General features: G+C 47.6%; 1 protein-coding gene across 1 annotated transcript in view; it reads left to right on the top strand.

Annotated features, from left to right (window-relative positions):
- The first annotated feature begins 82 nt into the window (after positions 1-82).
- The window catches only part of NFE2L3 (NFE2 like bZIP transcription factor 3), a 30,859-nt gene continuing 15,321 nt past the window's right edge, over positions 83-15,620 (top strand). The window contains exon 1 of the mRNA XM_017855977.1: positions 83-935. Within this exon, the coding sequence (XP_017711466.1) occupies positions 114-935 (822 nt within the window). The 5' untranslated portion in view covers positions 83-113. The remainder of the gene's footprint in view (positions 936-15,620) is intronic.

The following is a 15,620-nucleotide window of genomic DNA, read 5'->3' as shown; positions in this document are numbered from 1 at the left end:
CGGCCCCTCCCACGGGCGCGGGCCCGGGGCGGCAGGGGGCGTGTTCCCGGCGGCTGCGCCCGCGGCCGGGGCGGAGCTTGGCCACCGCGCCTGGCTGCGGGCGGCCGGGCTCCATGCGCAGGTGGCTCCTCCTTCGCTTCTCCCGATTACCGGCCGTGCCAGGCACGGTGCCGGCTGCGGAGGGAACACCTTTGTGTCCGGTCCTGGGAACCCGCGACGGCCGCCGCGCGCCCCGGTTCATTGTTTCGCTTCTCCGGGTTCCAGGCAGGTGTGGGCGGCGCGTGGGGTCCGCACGTGTCACCCAGGCGGCTGGGGCGCGGGGACCCGCGGGCGCCGGCAGGGGCGTTCCCGGGCTCGCGGCAGCGATGAAGCACCTGAAGCGGTGGTGGTCGGCCGGCGGCGGCCTCCTGCACCTCACCCTCCTGCTGAGCTTGGCGGGGCTTCGCGTAGACCTGGACCTTTACCTGCTGCTGCCGCCGCCCACCCTGCTCCGGGACGAGCTGCTGCTCCTGGGCGGCCCGGCCAGCTCCGCCTACGCGCTCAACCGCTTCTCCGCCTCGGGAGGGTGGGGGCGCGCGGGCCAGTTGCACCCCAAGGGCCGGGAGCTGGACCCTGCCGCGCCGCCCGAGGGCCAGCTGCTCCGGGAGGTGCGCGCGCTCGGGGTCCCCTTCATCCCTCGCACCCGGGTGGATGCGTGGCTGGTGCACAGCGTGGCTGCCGGGAGCGCGGACGAGGCCCATGGGCTGCTTGGCGCCGCCGCCGCCTCGTCCGCCGGAGGAGCCGGCACCAGCGTGGACGGCGGCAGCCAGGCTGTGCAGGGGGGCGGCGGGGACCCCCGAGCGGCTCAGAGTGGCTCCTTGGACGCCGAGGAAGAGGAGAAGGCACCTGTGGAACCGACGGCTCAGGTGCCGGACGCTGGCGGATGTGCGAGCGAGGTAGGTGCAGAGTGGGACGCGAGCAAAGTGTGGCGTCTACGCCGCCCGGAGCCCCCGAGGCTTGTGTCGGATCTGGGCAGGGGCCACTCTCGCTGTGTCCTGACACCCTTAGCCCCTGGGCTTTGCAGGTTCGCAGATGCTGCTGCTCTGATTCCGAGTGAAGAGCTACTAGTGCTGTTGCGGTGGCTTTTAGGTGTTTAAGGAAGAAGCGGATGAAATCATCCGTTTGGTTGTAGAGAACACCTTTCCTTGTGTTTGATGGCTGGCAAGAGTAGTTCGGGGATGGGGAGGGGAGAAGCAATGCCCGTTGTCTTCGCTGAGTACCTCATGTACACTGGGATGTCGTTCTCTGGGACACGTGCCCGACATGGACGATATGAAGGGAAGCCGTGACCTCTGGGAGGATGCACGTTTTTAGGAACGACTCTCTCGGCCTAACGCAAGGGCCTTCGCCCTGATTTCAACCCAATTGCTGTTCGTTTTTGCTGCTTCCCTGAATTAAGGAGCCATAGTCAGGGTCTATTCAGAGGCCAGCTGGCAGGCGGTCCCCCTGTGACCTAACCATCCCCTGCACCTAGCAATTCTTCTTCCTGGAATTTGTGTAACCTCTTATTAGCATAAAGAAAACAGGTACCTTGACAGTCACCTAGTGACTAACAAGTTCCCTTTGGTTTATGGGTCCAATCCCTTCTCTGGCTTAACTTCTTTCTGAAACCAAGTTTACCAAGATCTGTTGATTGAAGTATCTGGTGCTCCCCATGGAACGTTTGAGTTCAGTGTGACGACACTTTAGCACCAATTTCCACAAAACCACTTTACTCAAAAATTCCTTCTAGGGGACTTTTAAAATTCTGTCTTGGCTCAAACTTTAGTGTTTGCAACTGGTATCGATCAACCAGTGGTGATCAACAAGTGTTCTTCGGGTGTTGTTTTTGTGGGGCGCATTCTTATGCAAAATGGGATTTGGGGCTAAACTGGTTTGTTTGCTGCTCTTCAGAATTGCCGTTTGTGTAGGCAGTTGCCAGACAAGCTTCTCCACCCTCCTGGAGGGGTCATTGTGTGGAAGTGCTCGGTGATTCACTATTATGCTGATCTGAGCCCTTCCTCTTCCTGGGGACCGGAACCAACGGGGTGGGGGCCTGTGAGAGTCTTGGAGGGATCCTTCTGTGTTCAGGATATACTGTGGGAGGTTCTTCCCCGCTCACTTATCCAATCTGGACCCTATGGGGTCTGTCTCACCTAAATGCTCTGCCCTCTAATAAGCGAGTACAGGCTGCACTGCCACCATTCCTGGTTCTGTAACACAGAATTGAAACCTAGTGCTGGATGCTGTACCAGATGGCACTCTGCCACCCACACCGGAATGCCAACCCGTGTGCAAAGTGTACAGGGACCTGGAGGGAGGAGAGAGGAAGCTGTTCAGTCCTCAGAAACTTCCCTCCTGACATGACCTGGGAGACAACTGGTGGCCTTCCCTTGGCTGTTTTTTGTTTGTTTTGTTTTAAATACAGGGTCTTGCTCTGTCACCCAGGCTGGAGTGCAAAGGCGCAACGACGACTCACTGCAGCCTCAACCTTCCCGGCTCCAGCGATACTTTCACTTCAGTCTCCCAAGTAGCTGGGACAACTGGTGTGCACCACCATACTGGCTAATTTTTTGTAGAGAGAGGTCTCACTATGTTGCCTAGGCTGGTCTCGAACTCCTTGGCTCAAGGAACCATCCCATCTCCGCCTCCCAAAGTGCTGGATTTACAGGCATGAGCCACCGTGGGTGGCCTAGACTGGCAGGCCTGCCTTGGAGGCAGCTTTTGAACCTGGGCCAGCCAAACCACTGTGGAGGCTCTGAGTCCAGCTTTCCTAGGGGAGAGAGTGAAGTTCCGTGATAACCGTTCTCCTGGCAGTGCCTTCCTGCCTGGGCTGGCATGTGTGCACCATGTTCACTTCTGGGATGACCTGGTTACATTCAATCTGGCAAAAATCAACTGTCTGGCTCCTTACAGTTGTCACGGCCAGTTCACTTTTGTAGCCTTTTACATCAACCTTGCGTGATGCACTGGCCAAGGCACCCTTATATACAATTTGTACTTAAGAAAAATAGGTCTGAGTGTGGTGGCTCACACCTGTTATCCCAGCACTTTGGGAGGCTGAGGCGGGCAGATCACTTGAGGTCAAGAGTTTGAGACTAGACTGGGCAACATGGTGAAACCCCATCTTTACTAAAAATACAAAAATTAGTTGAGCGTGGTGGCACATGCCTGTAGTCCCAGCTACTCGGGAGGCTGAGGCACAAGAATCGCTTGAATCTGGGAGGCGGAGGTTGCAGTGAGCCGAGATTGTGCCACTGACCTCCATCCTGGGTGACGGAATGAGAATCTGTCTCAAAAAGAAAAAAATAAAAAGAAGAAGAAAACTAGAAGCCCAGGTTAGGGATTTGGGTAAAGCCACATGTCAGTGCAAAAAGAGGGACTAGAGCCTGAGTCTCCCGACTCCCAGACTGGCACATTAATTAAGTACCTACACTGTACTCAGGCTCTCTGGACATCTGGGACATCTCAGTGCATCTGGGATGGGGTGACTCAGCCTCCCACTGCCCACGCTAACCACTCTCCAGTGCTAGACTCTGCCATTCATAATGAAGAGGTTGCAATTTGGAACCATGACCTTGGGGAGAAAATGGGCTGGAAAAACAACACTGGTCTTTGTAGTCAGCTAGACCTGGGTTTGGGAGCATCACCTGCTAGTATGCCCTCCCATATGCTGCTTGAATCACTCCAAGCCTCCGTGTCTCATGTCAAGTGGGAGAGGAATGTGTACTCCAGAGGGAGTTGTGCTGATTAAGTGGGAAAAGCCCATTGGGAAGGGCAGCATGGTGCCTGAATTGTATAGCTGCTCTCTTCTGCCCTCCGTCCTTAACCCACCCTCCTTCACCTGTCCCTGCTCACTGGATTCCTTTTGGCTTTTTTGTCTACATATCTAGTTTGGTTGGTTATTAAAGAAGTGGGGTGTGCTAGACCCAGACTGCCTGGTTTTGAATCCCAGTTCTACCACTTCTGTGACCTTGGACAAGTTGCTTAACCTTTCTGTGTTTCATTCTCTTCCTCTGCACAGTGGGAATCAGAAGGGTGCTTACCTCAGAGGGTTGATGTGAGAATTAAAAAGTCCATTTCCACGTAAAGGGCTTAGAACTTGCCTGTCACTTAAGTGCTTAATAAATGTTAGCTACTGTTAACTTCAAAGAGAGGAAGTGCTTTGTCCCCTAGGAACATAATTTTTAATTTTAAAAAATAGATAATTCCAGTGGCTTACATTTGAGTTGCAGGAGTTTTATAGTATAATTTTCCATAATTTATGTACATATGCAAAAATATTTTGGAGTAGGGGATTTTCCAAGTATCAGAAGGAGTACTGCTTTGGTTTCACTTCTTACTGGGGCTTATCATTATCTGAAAACCGACTCTGGAATTCCCCAGGGCCGACACGCTTCCCTTCATAACCACAGTCATTCACAACGGATGAAGCATGCGTTCTTCCAAGTAACACACAGGTTAAACAAAGAAATGAACAGATTTTGTAGAATTGAACGTGTAAACGTATGGAACAGCTGCTTATAGCCAGCTTCAGTATTTCAGAGAGTTGTTGCCACTTTGAAACTGAGAGGGCTTGTGGTCATTTTGATGTGGTTTCCTATCCTGGTACAGAGACCTTCTGCTGGGTGAGGGGTCTGGTAAGACCTCTTGATTAACTGCTTGAAGAAACTGTTGGGCTGGGCCGGGCGTGGTGGCTCAAGCCTGTAATCCCAACACTTTGGGAGGCCGAGGCGAGAGGATTACGAGGTCAGGACATCGAGACCATCCTGGCTAACACGGTGAAACCCCGTCTCTACTAAAAATACTAAAAATTAGCCGGGCATCGTGGCCGGGCATGGTGGCACGTGCCTGTAGTCCCAGCCTGAGGCAAGAGACTCGCTTGAACCCGGGAGGTGGAGGTTGCAATGAGCCAAGATTCCTCTACTGCACTCCAGCCTGGGTGACAAAGTGAGACTCCATCTCAAAAGGAAAAAAAAGAAAAGAAACTGTTGGGCTGGTTTCTTCAGGGCACAGAGAGAATCTGATCTAGTCAATATTTTTTTTTTTTTTTGAGACAGGGTCACTTTGCCTCGCAGGCTGGAGTATAGTAGTACCATCACAGCTCACTGCTGTCTCAACCTCCTGGGCTCAACGCTTCTCCCACCTCAGCCTCCCAAGTAGCTCAAACTACCGACACGCACCACTGCTTCTGGCTAATTTTTTTTTTTTTTTTTTTAATAGAAATAAGGTCTCTCTATGTTGCCCAGGCTGGTCTCAAACTCCTGGGCCCAAGTACAGGCATGAGTCACTGCACCCGGCCTCAATATTTAATTCTAAGAGTAAAGGAAAGAGAAAGAAGGTCCTTGATTGTTAAAGTAAAAATTGTTTTTCATTTCAGAATAAAAAACAGTCCCTAACGCCTGGGCAATTGGAAAAGAAATTTCAGACATTTGCCCATTTTAAAATCACAGCTATGTTACGGAAATAGTCTTAAAATTACATACATTGCGTTTATGACAAGCGTTCACAGTGGGATTTGCATTTTGTTTACTAAAGGAAGTTTAAAGGTACACTATTGTCTTTGTATGGGAAAGGATGTCATTTAAGTCACTGTACGAGTTTGCTAGGGCTGCCATAACAAATACAGACTGGGTGGCTTAAACAGAAATTCATTTTCTAACAGTTCTGGAGGCAAGAAGTCCAAGATCAAGGTGTCAGAAGAGTTGGCCCTCCTGCAAGCTGTGAGGGAGAAAGTGTTCCACAGCTCTCTCCTGCATTTTGGTGGTTTGCTGGCAATCTTTGGCATTCCTTGGTTTCTTCTCCATCACCTGAGCTCTGCCTTTATCTTCACATGGCGTTCTCCCTATGGGCATGTCTGTATCCAGATTTCCCTTTTTTGTTGTTGGGGTTTTTTTTGTTTTGTTTTGTTTTTCATTTTTGAGACGGAATCTTGCTCTGTCTCCCAGGCTGGATTTCAATGGTGCAATCTCGGCTCATCGCAACCTCTGCCTCCCCGGATCAAGCGATTCTTCTGCCTCAGCCTCCTGAGTAGCTGGGATAGCCTGCCACGACGCCCAGCTAATTTTTTAATTTTTGTGAAGACGAGGGTTTTGCCATTTTGCCCAGGCTGGCCAAATTTCCCTTTTTATAAGGACATCAGTCAGTCATTGGATAAGGGTCTACCCTCCTTCCTATCTTAACTTATCTAGTTACATCTGCAATGGACCCAGTTTCCAAATAAGATCACGTTCTAAGTATGGGGTTAGGAGTTCAACATGAATTTTGGGGACACAGTTCAATCTATAACAATCACCATCTTCCTTCCGTCAACTCTCAGGGTGTTCAGCTTGCTTATGATTAAAAGCTAAGTGAGCTGTTTCTGAAAGCAGCTGGTATATATGGAGGATCATTTGCACAGGACTTGGTATGTGCTCCTGAGAAAATCTGGGGTTTTGCTGGCTTGATGTGCAACCCTGGGGAAGCTTGGCTCAAACCATCTTTTTCCAGTCAATATTTCCCCTCCATTAGTAGGTTGTGGAGAAATCATTTTTGCCAAGTCTCTTGTGTCATTCTCCTTCTTTCTATGACCCCTACTTCTCAACCCAGACAGTGGGAAATTAGCATGCAAGGCCCAAGCCCTGACTTGATGCAGGCTGGTCTAGGGGTCTTGTGTGCTGGCCCTGGAGTCAGACCAGCCGGGGAATATCCCAGTGCCACACTGGTTGTGTGATCTGGGGCACACTTCTTAACTGTTCTGAGCCTTGGTTCCCTTATCTGTAAAATGGAATAGTAAGAGCACCTTAGGAAGTGGTGGTGAGGATTGAATGAAATAGTACAAGTTGAGCAGGGTTGATACACTGTTAATAATTTAGGTGGGGCTCGTACCGCTTCCTCCCCAATTTACTCCTGTCCATTGCGTTGTCAAGTGCGGGTTTCCAAAGCACACCTTGGTTCATCTCTCTGCTTTGTGTGAGATGCCTCCTCTAGCTTGCCATTGTCTACTTATTCAGTATTTTGTCATTCACGGCTGCCCTTGTGGCTTATGTGACCCAGCCCCCAGCTGCTCTTGCTGGGCCTCTCCATGTAGCCTTCTTTCCAGGAGAAAACTTTCTCCATCCCTTTCCCCAAACAACGCCATGATCTCCTGCCCTTTACTCTCTTACCTTTGCCCAGAATGCCTTCCTTTCATTCCTCTCTTTTATGGTTAAATTCTCAAACTCAGCTCAACCATCACCTCATCCATAAAACATTTCCTGTTCTTCCCTTTGAGCCCTATTGCACTCTGTAATATTTCTTCTATAGGACTTGGCATCCTCTCCTTTGAACTGCAGTGGCTGGAGTGTGGAGACTGGGTCTTGGCTTTCACCTGAAACAGCACCCAGGGACAGGGTTAGGAGCAGAGGTCAGTTCAGCCAGTGTCTGTCTGTTGAGCACTTATCATTCATGACATTGGCTTTGCAGAACTTCAAAGACACCACGGGTGTGAAGGTGTCTTGGGTCCTTCAAGGCCCGAGTCTCAACTAGAAAGTAGGTCAGATCTGAAATCCTGATGGGCCATCTGACTATTTAATGCCAACTGTCTGAGTGGATGGGGCAGTGGAAAGCAGACTTTCAGGCTGGCATTATAATTAATCAAGTGGTGAAACTTGGGATTGCCTAAAGTTATATAGCAAGTTAGTGACCTTGCTAGGAATAGAACAGGTCACCGTTCTTAAGCACTGAGTAAACCACACCTCCTGCTCACTGTAAAACTTCAAAGGTAAAAACAAAAGTCTCTCCCGTTCATGGCAGCCTTGTGATCCAAAGAGTTTATTCTCAAAATCTTGTCGCTTTTTTTTTCCTTTTATTTTATTTTATTTTATTTTTTTTTGAGAGATAGGGTCTTGCTCACCCAGGCTGGAGTGTAGTGGTGCAGTCATATCTTACTGCAGCCTCAACCTCCTGGGCACAGCCATCCTCCTGCCTTAGCCTCCTAAGTGGCTGGGACCACAAGCATGCACCACTGCACCTGGCTAATTTTTTAAAAATTTGTTTGCAGAGACAAGGTCTCGCCATGCTACTTAGGCTGGTCTCAAACTCCTGGGCTCAAGCTATCCTCCTGCCTCTTCTCCTAAAGTCCTGGGATTACAGGTGTGAGCCACCGCGCCCAGTTGGATCTATGTTGATATTCAAATACAGTTCTGGGCAGCTGAAGCCTGCCTAGGCTGAGGTACATCCCTGAGTTGTTTTTGGTGGAGTTGCAGGTGGTGGTTGGCAGAATGTGGGCAAGTCACAGAGGCAAGACGTGATATTTTGAAATTGGGGAGAACTGGGTTCCTGTCTTTATCTGTCAGTCCTCCAGAAAAACAGAACAAGTAGGATGTGAATAAATAAATACACACATACACACAGATTTATTTCAAGGAATTGGATGATATAATTGGGAAGGCTGGCAAATTCAAACTCTCTAGGGCACGCAGAAACTCTGGAAGCTCCGCAGGAGCTGTGATGTTGCAGGCTTCAGGGAGAATTTCTTCTTTCTCAAGGAAACCCCAGTTTTGCTCTTAAAGCTCTTCAATTAATTGGATGAGACCACCCAGATTATTGAAGATAATCTCCTTTACTTAAAGTCAGCTGGTTGATTGTAGATGCTAACCACATGTACAGAATACCTTCAGAGCAACACATAGCTTAGCACTTAATAGAATGACTAGGAACAATAGCCTAGCTCCTTGACATTTAAAACTGACCGTGACGCCATCCAGCTCCACCTCTTCCTGGGAAATCATGGTTTCCAAATTGGTAGATGGAGAAAATTAACATCTTTCTTGAAGAGTTCTTATGAGGATTAAATGACACTGTATGTTTAAGGGCTGGTACAGTTCCTGACATAGTAATAGATGGTCAACAGATGATTCGCTTTTATTGCTTCTGAGCTCCAGGACAAACCTCCAGGACACCCCTCGTCTTCTAGAGGAAATTACCAAAGACTGGAATCCACTTCAGCATGAAAGGAACCCTTCCCTCCCCAAGGGGGAGGTCATACTGGAAATGGTTGAATGAATTGGGGCAGTTCCATGCTGAGAAGATCAGACTGAGGAAGGATCATGATCACCAACTTCAAATATTTGAAGAGCTGTTATGTGAAGGAGGCCTTGGACTGGTTGAGGAGGCAGAACTCTAAATGCCAACTGAAGTTCTGCTAAAGCTCAACCACAGGAAGAACTTAATTTCTTAGCTTTTCTCTCTCTTTTTTTTGGCCTTGCCTTTTTTTAGAGTTTCTCCAAGGGTCTAAGGGCAATTCAGTGACTAAATGAGAGCCTCCTGGGGCACTAGTTAAAATGCAGATTGCCAGGCCCACCCATCTACCACCAGGCTGAATGAATACCTCTGGAGTTTTCCAGACCCCCAGGTGGTTCTTTTGCCATCCCAAGCTTAAAGTCCTCTGCCTTGGTGCTCCTCCCCCAGGGCTCCTCAGTGTCCAGCAATACCTGAATGGAAGGAGTGTCTGGCTGAAAGCCCTTGTAGGAATTTAAGGTCCAGAGCAGTTAAAAAACTGGGCCAAAGTGACTTACCAGGTACTTAAAAGTCAAAGCCCAATTTCCCTAGCTCCTTTTATTATTTCCTGATATATTCTAAAGAACATCTCTTTGGATGGGGGTGGAGGTAGGTTGGGGAATGGGGATCTAGCATGCAAAAACAATGAATGCAGAACTAGCTTGCACGTAAGTGCAGTTTAAAATTCATGCTTAACGCCAGGAGCAGTGGCTCATGCCTGTAATCCCAGCACTTTGGGAGGCCAAGACAGGAAGATCACTTGAGGTCAGGAGTTTGAGACCACCCTGGTCAACATGGCGAAACCCTGTCTCTACTAAAAATACAAAAATTAGCTGGGCATGGTGGCACACACGTGTAATCCCAGCTACTTGGGAGGCTGAGGCACGAGAATCGCTTGAACCCGGGAGGTGGAGGTTGCAGTGAGCCGAGATCACACTACTGCACTCCAGCCTGGGTGACAGAGCTGGACTGCATCTCAAAAAAAAAAAAAGAAAATTCGTTCTTCAGTTCTAGAACAGGCAAAGCTGAGCTAAAAATATCAGGAGGGGAGAACTTTCTGAAATGTTCTGTATCGTGGTTGGGGTGTCAGTTACATGGGTGCCTCCATTTGTCAAAGTGTCTACATTTCTGCGTGTATAAATCCTACCTAAAAACTATTAAAGAAGAATTCAGTGGGGAGGGGTGAAGGTATTGATGATAAAAGAGTGCTGATCATTGTTGAAACTGGGTAATAGTTACATGGAAAGTGCACTGTATGATTCTGTATTCTGTTTACATGTTTGAAATTTTCCCTAATAAGGAAAAATACAAAAATATGTATTTTGAGGACCAGTTGGTCTATTCTGCCTGGTGGGATAATTTAACACTAAATAAATGAATCATAAATGATGCTCTTTACTGCCGCCCCCATGGAACATGGGCCTCTTGTGTCTTAGCTTCAGCTACCTAGAGTATGTCTGCCAAGTTTTTCAGCTGTTTCCCTGCCTTCTCCAGGGGACTTTAGAAGTAAGTTTAGACTATTTGACTTTTTTTTTTTTTCTTTTGAGACAAGGTCTAGCTCTGTTGCCCAGGCTGGAGTGCAGTGGCATAATCAGGGCTCACTGCAGCCTTGACCTCCTAGGCTCAGGTGATCCTCCCACCTCAGCCTCCTGAGTAACTGGGACTTCAGGTGCGTACCATCACACCTGGTTAATTTCTTGTATTCTTTGTAGTTTCACCATGTTGCCCAGGGTGGGCTCAAGTGATCCACCTGCCTTGGCCTCCCAAAGTGCTAGGATTACAGGTCCATATCACATTTTATTATGGAAAATATCAAGCATTTATTACTAGTGGAGAAAATGGAGATGGATAATGCCCCCCTTCCCATCATGCAGCTTCAACAGTTACCAATTCATGGCCAGTCATGTTTCATCTTTAACTCTCACCCTCTCTGTCTGCCCCTCTATTCTTTTGAAACAAATCCCAGACATTTCTTAGCAAGGAGAAGAGAAAAGACAAGCATTGTTCCTTTCTTACTCTTCCACTATCTCCATTAACTCAAAACCTTCTGTCAGTATTTCAGTATATATCCCCAAATCATAAGGACTCTTCTAAACATAACCACAATGCCATTAGCACACCTAAAATAAATTCACAAGGATTTTTTTTTTTTTTTTTTTTTTGGAAACGGAGTTTTGCTCTTGTTGCCCAGGCTGGAGTGCAGTGGCACAATCTCAGCTCACTGCAACCTCCGCCTCCTGGGTTCAAGTAATTCTCCTGCCTCAGCTTCCCAAGTAGCTAGGATTACAAGCATGCGCTACCAAGCCCGGCTAAGTTTTGTATTTTTAGTAGAGACGGGGTTTCACCATATTGACCAGGCTGGTCTCGAACTCCTGACCTCAGGTGATCTGCCTGCCTCAGCCTCCCAAAGTGCTGGGATTGCAGAAGTGAGCAACCACACCCGGCCAGGATTCTTTAATAATCATCACATATCTAGTCACTATTCAAGTTTTCTGTTATCTCATGAATAATTTTTCATAGTTGGTTTGAATCACAATCCGATGAGATCCATACCTTGCATTGTATCCAGCTGCTTTTGCATGATAAAGTAATATTCAAGCAGACAGGTGCTTCACTGGATTTGTACGCAGTCAGCTCCTGCCAGCACTGCTGTTGTAATCTGTGTGATGCAGTGTGAAGCGAGCGGGTGGGGCGGGGGAGCAGAATTCACCCTGGATGGCTGAAAGGAAGACCCTTAAATGAATGACTTCTTACAGCCATGTGGTCAGGGACAGACAGGGATGTTGGAGTGTCCAGAGGCTCCCGGTGAGAAGGGATGGAAGGAGTTGCTGGAGCCCAGGATGAGGGGCTGTCATCGTGGATCATGGAGGAAATGCTCTGACCTCCCTCCCCCTTGGCTATACCTGTGTTCTGCTCTAGCCTTCCCCTGGTGAACCCAGCTGGAAGCCAGCCAGCACAGGAGCCCTAGAGTTTCTCAGGGACACACATGGACCTGGAGGGGCAAACAAGAACCAGTACTGTGGCCAAGAACTGGCTGTGAAATAAAAATGCCTGCCGCCAAATCCTGGTTCTGTCATTTACTGGCTGTGTAACTTAAGGCAAGCTGCTTAACCTCTCTGTGCCTCAGTTTCCTCTGTAATATTCCTCTGTAATAACAATACCTACCTTACAGGGATGCGGAGCAGCTTAAATGAGATAATGTACATAGGGCCTGGCCTACAGCCAGTGCTCAATCAACACAAGCTGGAATTATTACAAACTGCTATTAAAAACCACCCAGGCCAAACAGGACACAGTCTCTCTTTATCTGGCTCCATGTTTCTCTCTAGCCCTGATGACTCCAGCTTGCCTCCAGCCTAGAGACAGGCCTCAGAGTGCTTTGGCCTTACCACTTTCCCTCTGATGTCATCCTTCTCATAGGCACCACGCTGTTCTTTGTCTTTGAAGGTTCTCCCAACCCTAGAGGTCAAAGCAGGTCTCCGTCCCTCCTCCTCCAGATGAATAAATGAAAGGCCTAGCTAAGGCAGCTGAGGCTGTTCACAAAGGGTATTTTCAGGGGCAAACCCTCTACCACATGACTCAGATCCCAGTACAGCATAAGCAGCACACTTGCCAGTTGACAGGGGCTTCAGAGACACTGCAAGGAGAAGAGAAAAGCCTAGCTTTTCTTCCCCTTTCCATTACATTACTGATTCAGAAAACCTTTGCGCAAGACTCTTCTGCTCTGCTCCTTACGCGGGTGGCAAAGGTGAGTGGCTGGAGGGCAGGTATCATGTTTACAGCCAGTAGGAAAGAAAAGACCCATATAATTTGTGATTTTAGATAGAACAGGATAAGTGCCATAAGAGAAAACCTAGAAGACATGGGATTTTAGAGACAGGAGAACCCAATTTTGGTTAAAGGGCCCAAACTAAGAACGTTCTGGATCCTTGCAGAGCACGGATGGTTCAGTTACCAGCACAGAGAGATGTGGTGGGGCGGGCCTTTCCAGCAGGTGCCAATTCTGTACAAGTCAGTAGGTGTTTAGTTGTGACTAAGGGCCCCAGCTCACAAGTTTACGATAGCTTCCTGTGTGGCAGGTGTGAAAATGTACTTTTTTTTTAAATTGTCCCAGCCCCACAAGGGTAAAAGTCACCTATTCACAAATAAAAAGTAACTTAATGATGGGTTTAACTTGCCTATTCTTTAAATAAAGAGCATGAACTATAAACCTCAAGTATACACAACAGAACTAGTAAAACATACTCTATCTCAGTTCCGTGTCACTGAATTGAGAAGAAAAGCAGAAAAAGAAAGCAGAGATAATAATTACTGGCTACCAGGGCTAGCTGGTTTCACTTTCTCTTAAAATCCAGATTGAGTTATTGGCAGTTAATCATTAATTGCAAATCTTCAGAATCAAAAAGCGGTAGAAAGGAGTAATTCATGTTTATATAGCAGCTTAGACATATGAAGGGGCTATTTTTAAAATGAGTATCTGACTTTTAATTTTAAATTATTTTTAATTTTTTTATTTCCAAACAGGTGGTGTTTGGTTACACAAGTAAGTTCTTTAGTGGTGATTTATGAGATTTTGGTGCACCCGTCACCCAAGCTGTATACACTGAACCCAATTTGTAGTCTTTTATCCCTTACCCCCCTCTTGCCCTTCCCCCCTCCCCTCACGTCCTTGAAGTCCATTGTGTCATTCTTGTCATTCTTTTTTTTTTGAGACAGAGTCTCACTCTGTCACCCAGACTGGAGTGCAATGGCGTGATCTTGGCTCACTGCAACCTCCACCTCCTGGGTTCAAGTGATTCTCCTTCCTCAGCCTCTCAAGTAGTTGAGACTACAGGCACATACCACCATGCCTGGCTAATTTTTGTATTTTTAGTAGAGAAAGGGTTTCACCATGTTGCCCAGGCTGGTCTCAAACTCCTGACCTCAGGTGATCCACCTGCCTCAGCCTCCCAAAGTGGTGGGATTACAGGTGTGAGCCACCATGCCTGGCCATTCTTGTCATTCTTATGCCTTTGTATCCTCATAGCTTAGCTCCCATTTGTGAGTGAGAACATACGATGTTTGGTTTTCTATTCCTGAGTTACTTCACTTAAAATAAGAGTCTCCATTTCCATCCAGGTTGCTGTGAATGCCATATATATAATATATATTCCATCATATATACATAATATATTTATTCCATCATATATATATTATATATATATATAATCTCTATATATCTCTCTCACAATTTCTTTATCCACTCATAGATTGATGGGCATTTGTGCTGGTTACGTATTTTTGCAAGTGCGAATTGTGCTGCTATAAACTTGCATATGCAAGTATCTTTTTTGTATAATGACTTCATTTCCTCTGGGTAGATACCCAGTAGTGGGATTGCTGGATCAAATGGTAGTTCTACTCTTAGTTCTTTGAGGAATCTCTATACTGTTTTCCATAGTGGTTTACATTCCCACCAGCAGTGCACTTCCCACCAGCAGTGTATAAGTGTTCCTGAAGAGGCTGTTTTCAACTAATTCCTTAAAATATGAATTAGATATTATCTTCTCATTTCGCACATGGGGAAACTGAGGGTCAAAGAGGTTTAGCAGCGGGCCCAGTGTTACCCAGCTATTGGGTAGGATAGGTCTTTTTACTCAGCTGGTTTGAACTTGGGCCCTCCTAGCCTATATGCTGTTTTGGTCTTTGCAGACTGCATATTATATTACACTTGATTCTAGCCAAAAGGCCAAGAAGCAATTGCAAATTATATCACAAATTCCATAGGCCCTTTTTACTTTGTAAATATTACAGCAGCAAATCCTCCACCCCTCCCTGCCTTGAGATTCTCCCTTTCTTTCCCTCAAGGTAGAATAATTGCTAACTGTTACAAGTTGGGTTCTCTGGGAAGCAGACTCTGAGACTACCTTTAGGGTGAAGGAGGTTTATTAGGGGGAACCCTTGGGATCAATAACTGGAGACAGGCAGGATTAGACAGAAGCAGAAGTCGAATTGTGATGCAGGCTGGCAGAACCCAGCACTTGGGCTGACATGGATGCATCAGACTTGTCCCACATTGGGCCTAGATGGCCTTGTCTCTCTACTCTCACCTGACGGGTAATGGGATGTGGGCACAGTGGGACGGGTGTGACCTTAGGGGAGGCAGCTCTTGGATGGTGGAGGCTGGCCGCCCACAGGTGTCCGGGAATAGCCACAAGCCCTCCTTTGAAGGGGACCTGGGCTGCACATCTCCACATGCATCCCACTAGCCCTGGGGGAAATGCTTCCTCTCGTTCATCACTTATGATGCTTGTTGTGTTTATTATATTTGCTTCATAATAGGCTCTCAAGAAAGAAAAGTCGAATGGATACAGGAAGGATCATCTAAGAAGATACTTATTCAATACCTAAGTTTGTGCAGGTTGAAGTATTTTTCTTCCCTCAGTCTGTGGAATTCAGTCTGCTATCCAGATTCTTGAGAGTGGCCGGGTGCGGTGGCTCACGCCTGTAATCCCAGCCCTTTGGGAGGCTGAGGTGGGAGGATTGCTTGAGCCCCAGGAGTTCAAGACCAATCTGGGCAACATGGCGAGACCCCGTCTTTACAA

Source organism: Rhinopithecus bieti, unplaced genomic scaffold, assembly GCF_001698545.2.
Source record: "Rhinopithecus bieti isolate Rb0 unplaced genomic scaffold, ASM169854v2 scaffold_40559, whole genome shotgun sequence".
In the NCBI taxonomy this organism is placed as follows: domain Eukaryota; kingdom Metazoa; phylum Chordata; class Mammalia; order Primates; family Cercopithecidae; genus Rhinopithecus; species Rhinopithecus bieti.
This window is presented reverse-complemented; position numbering and strand designations above follow the sequence as displayed.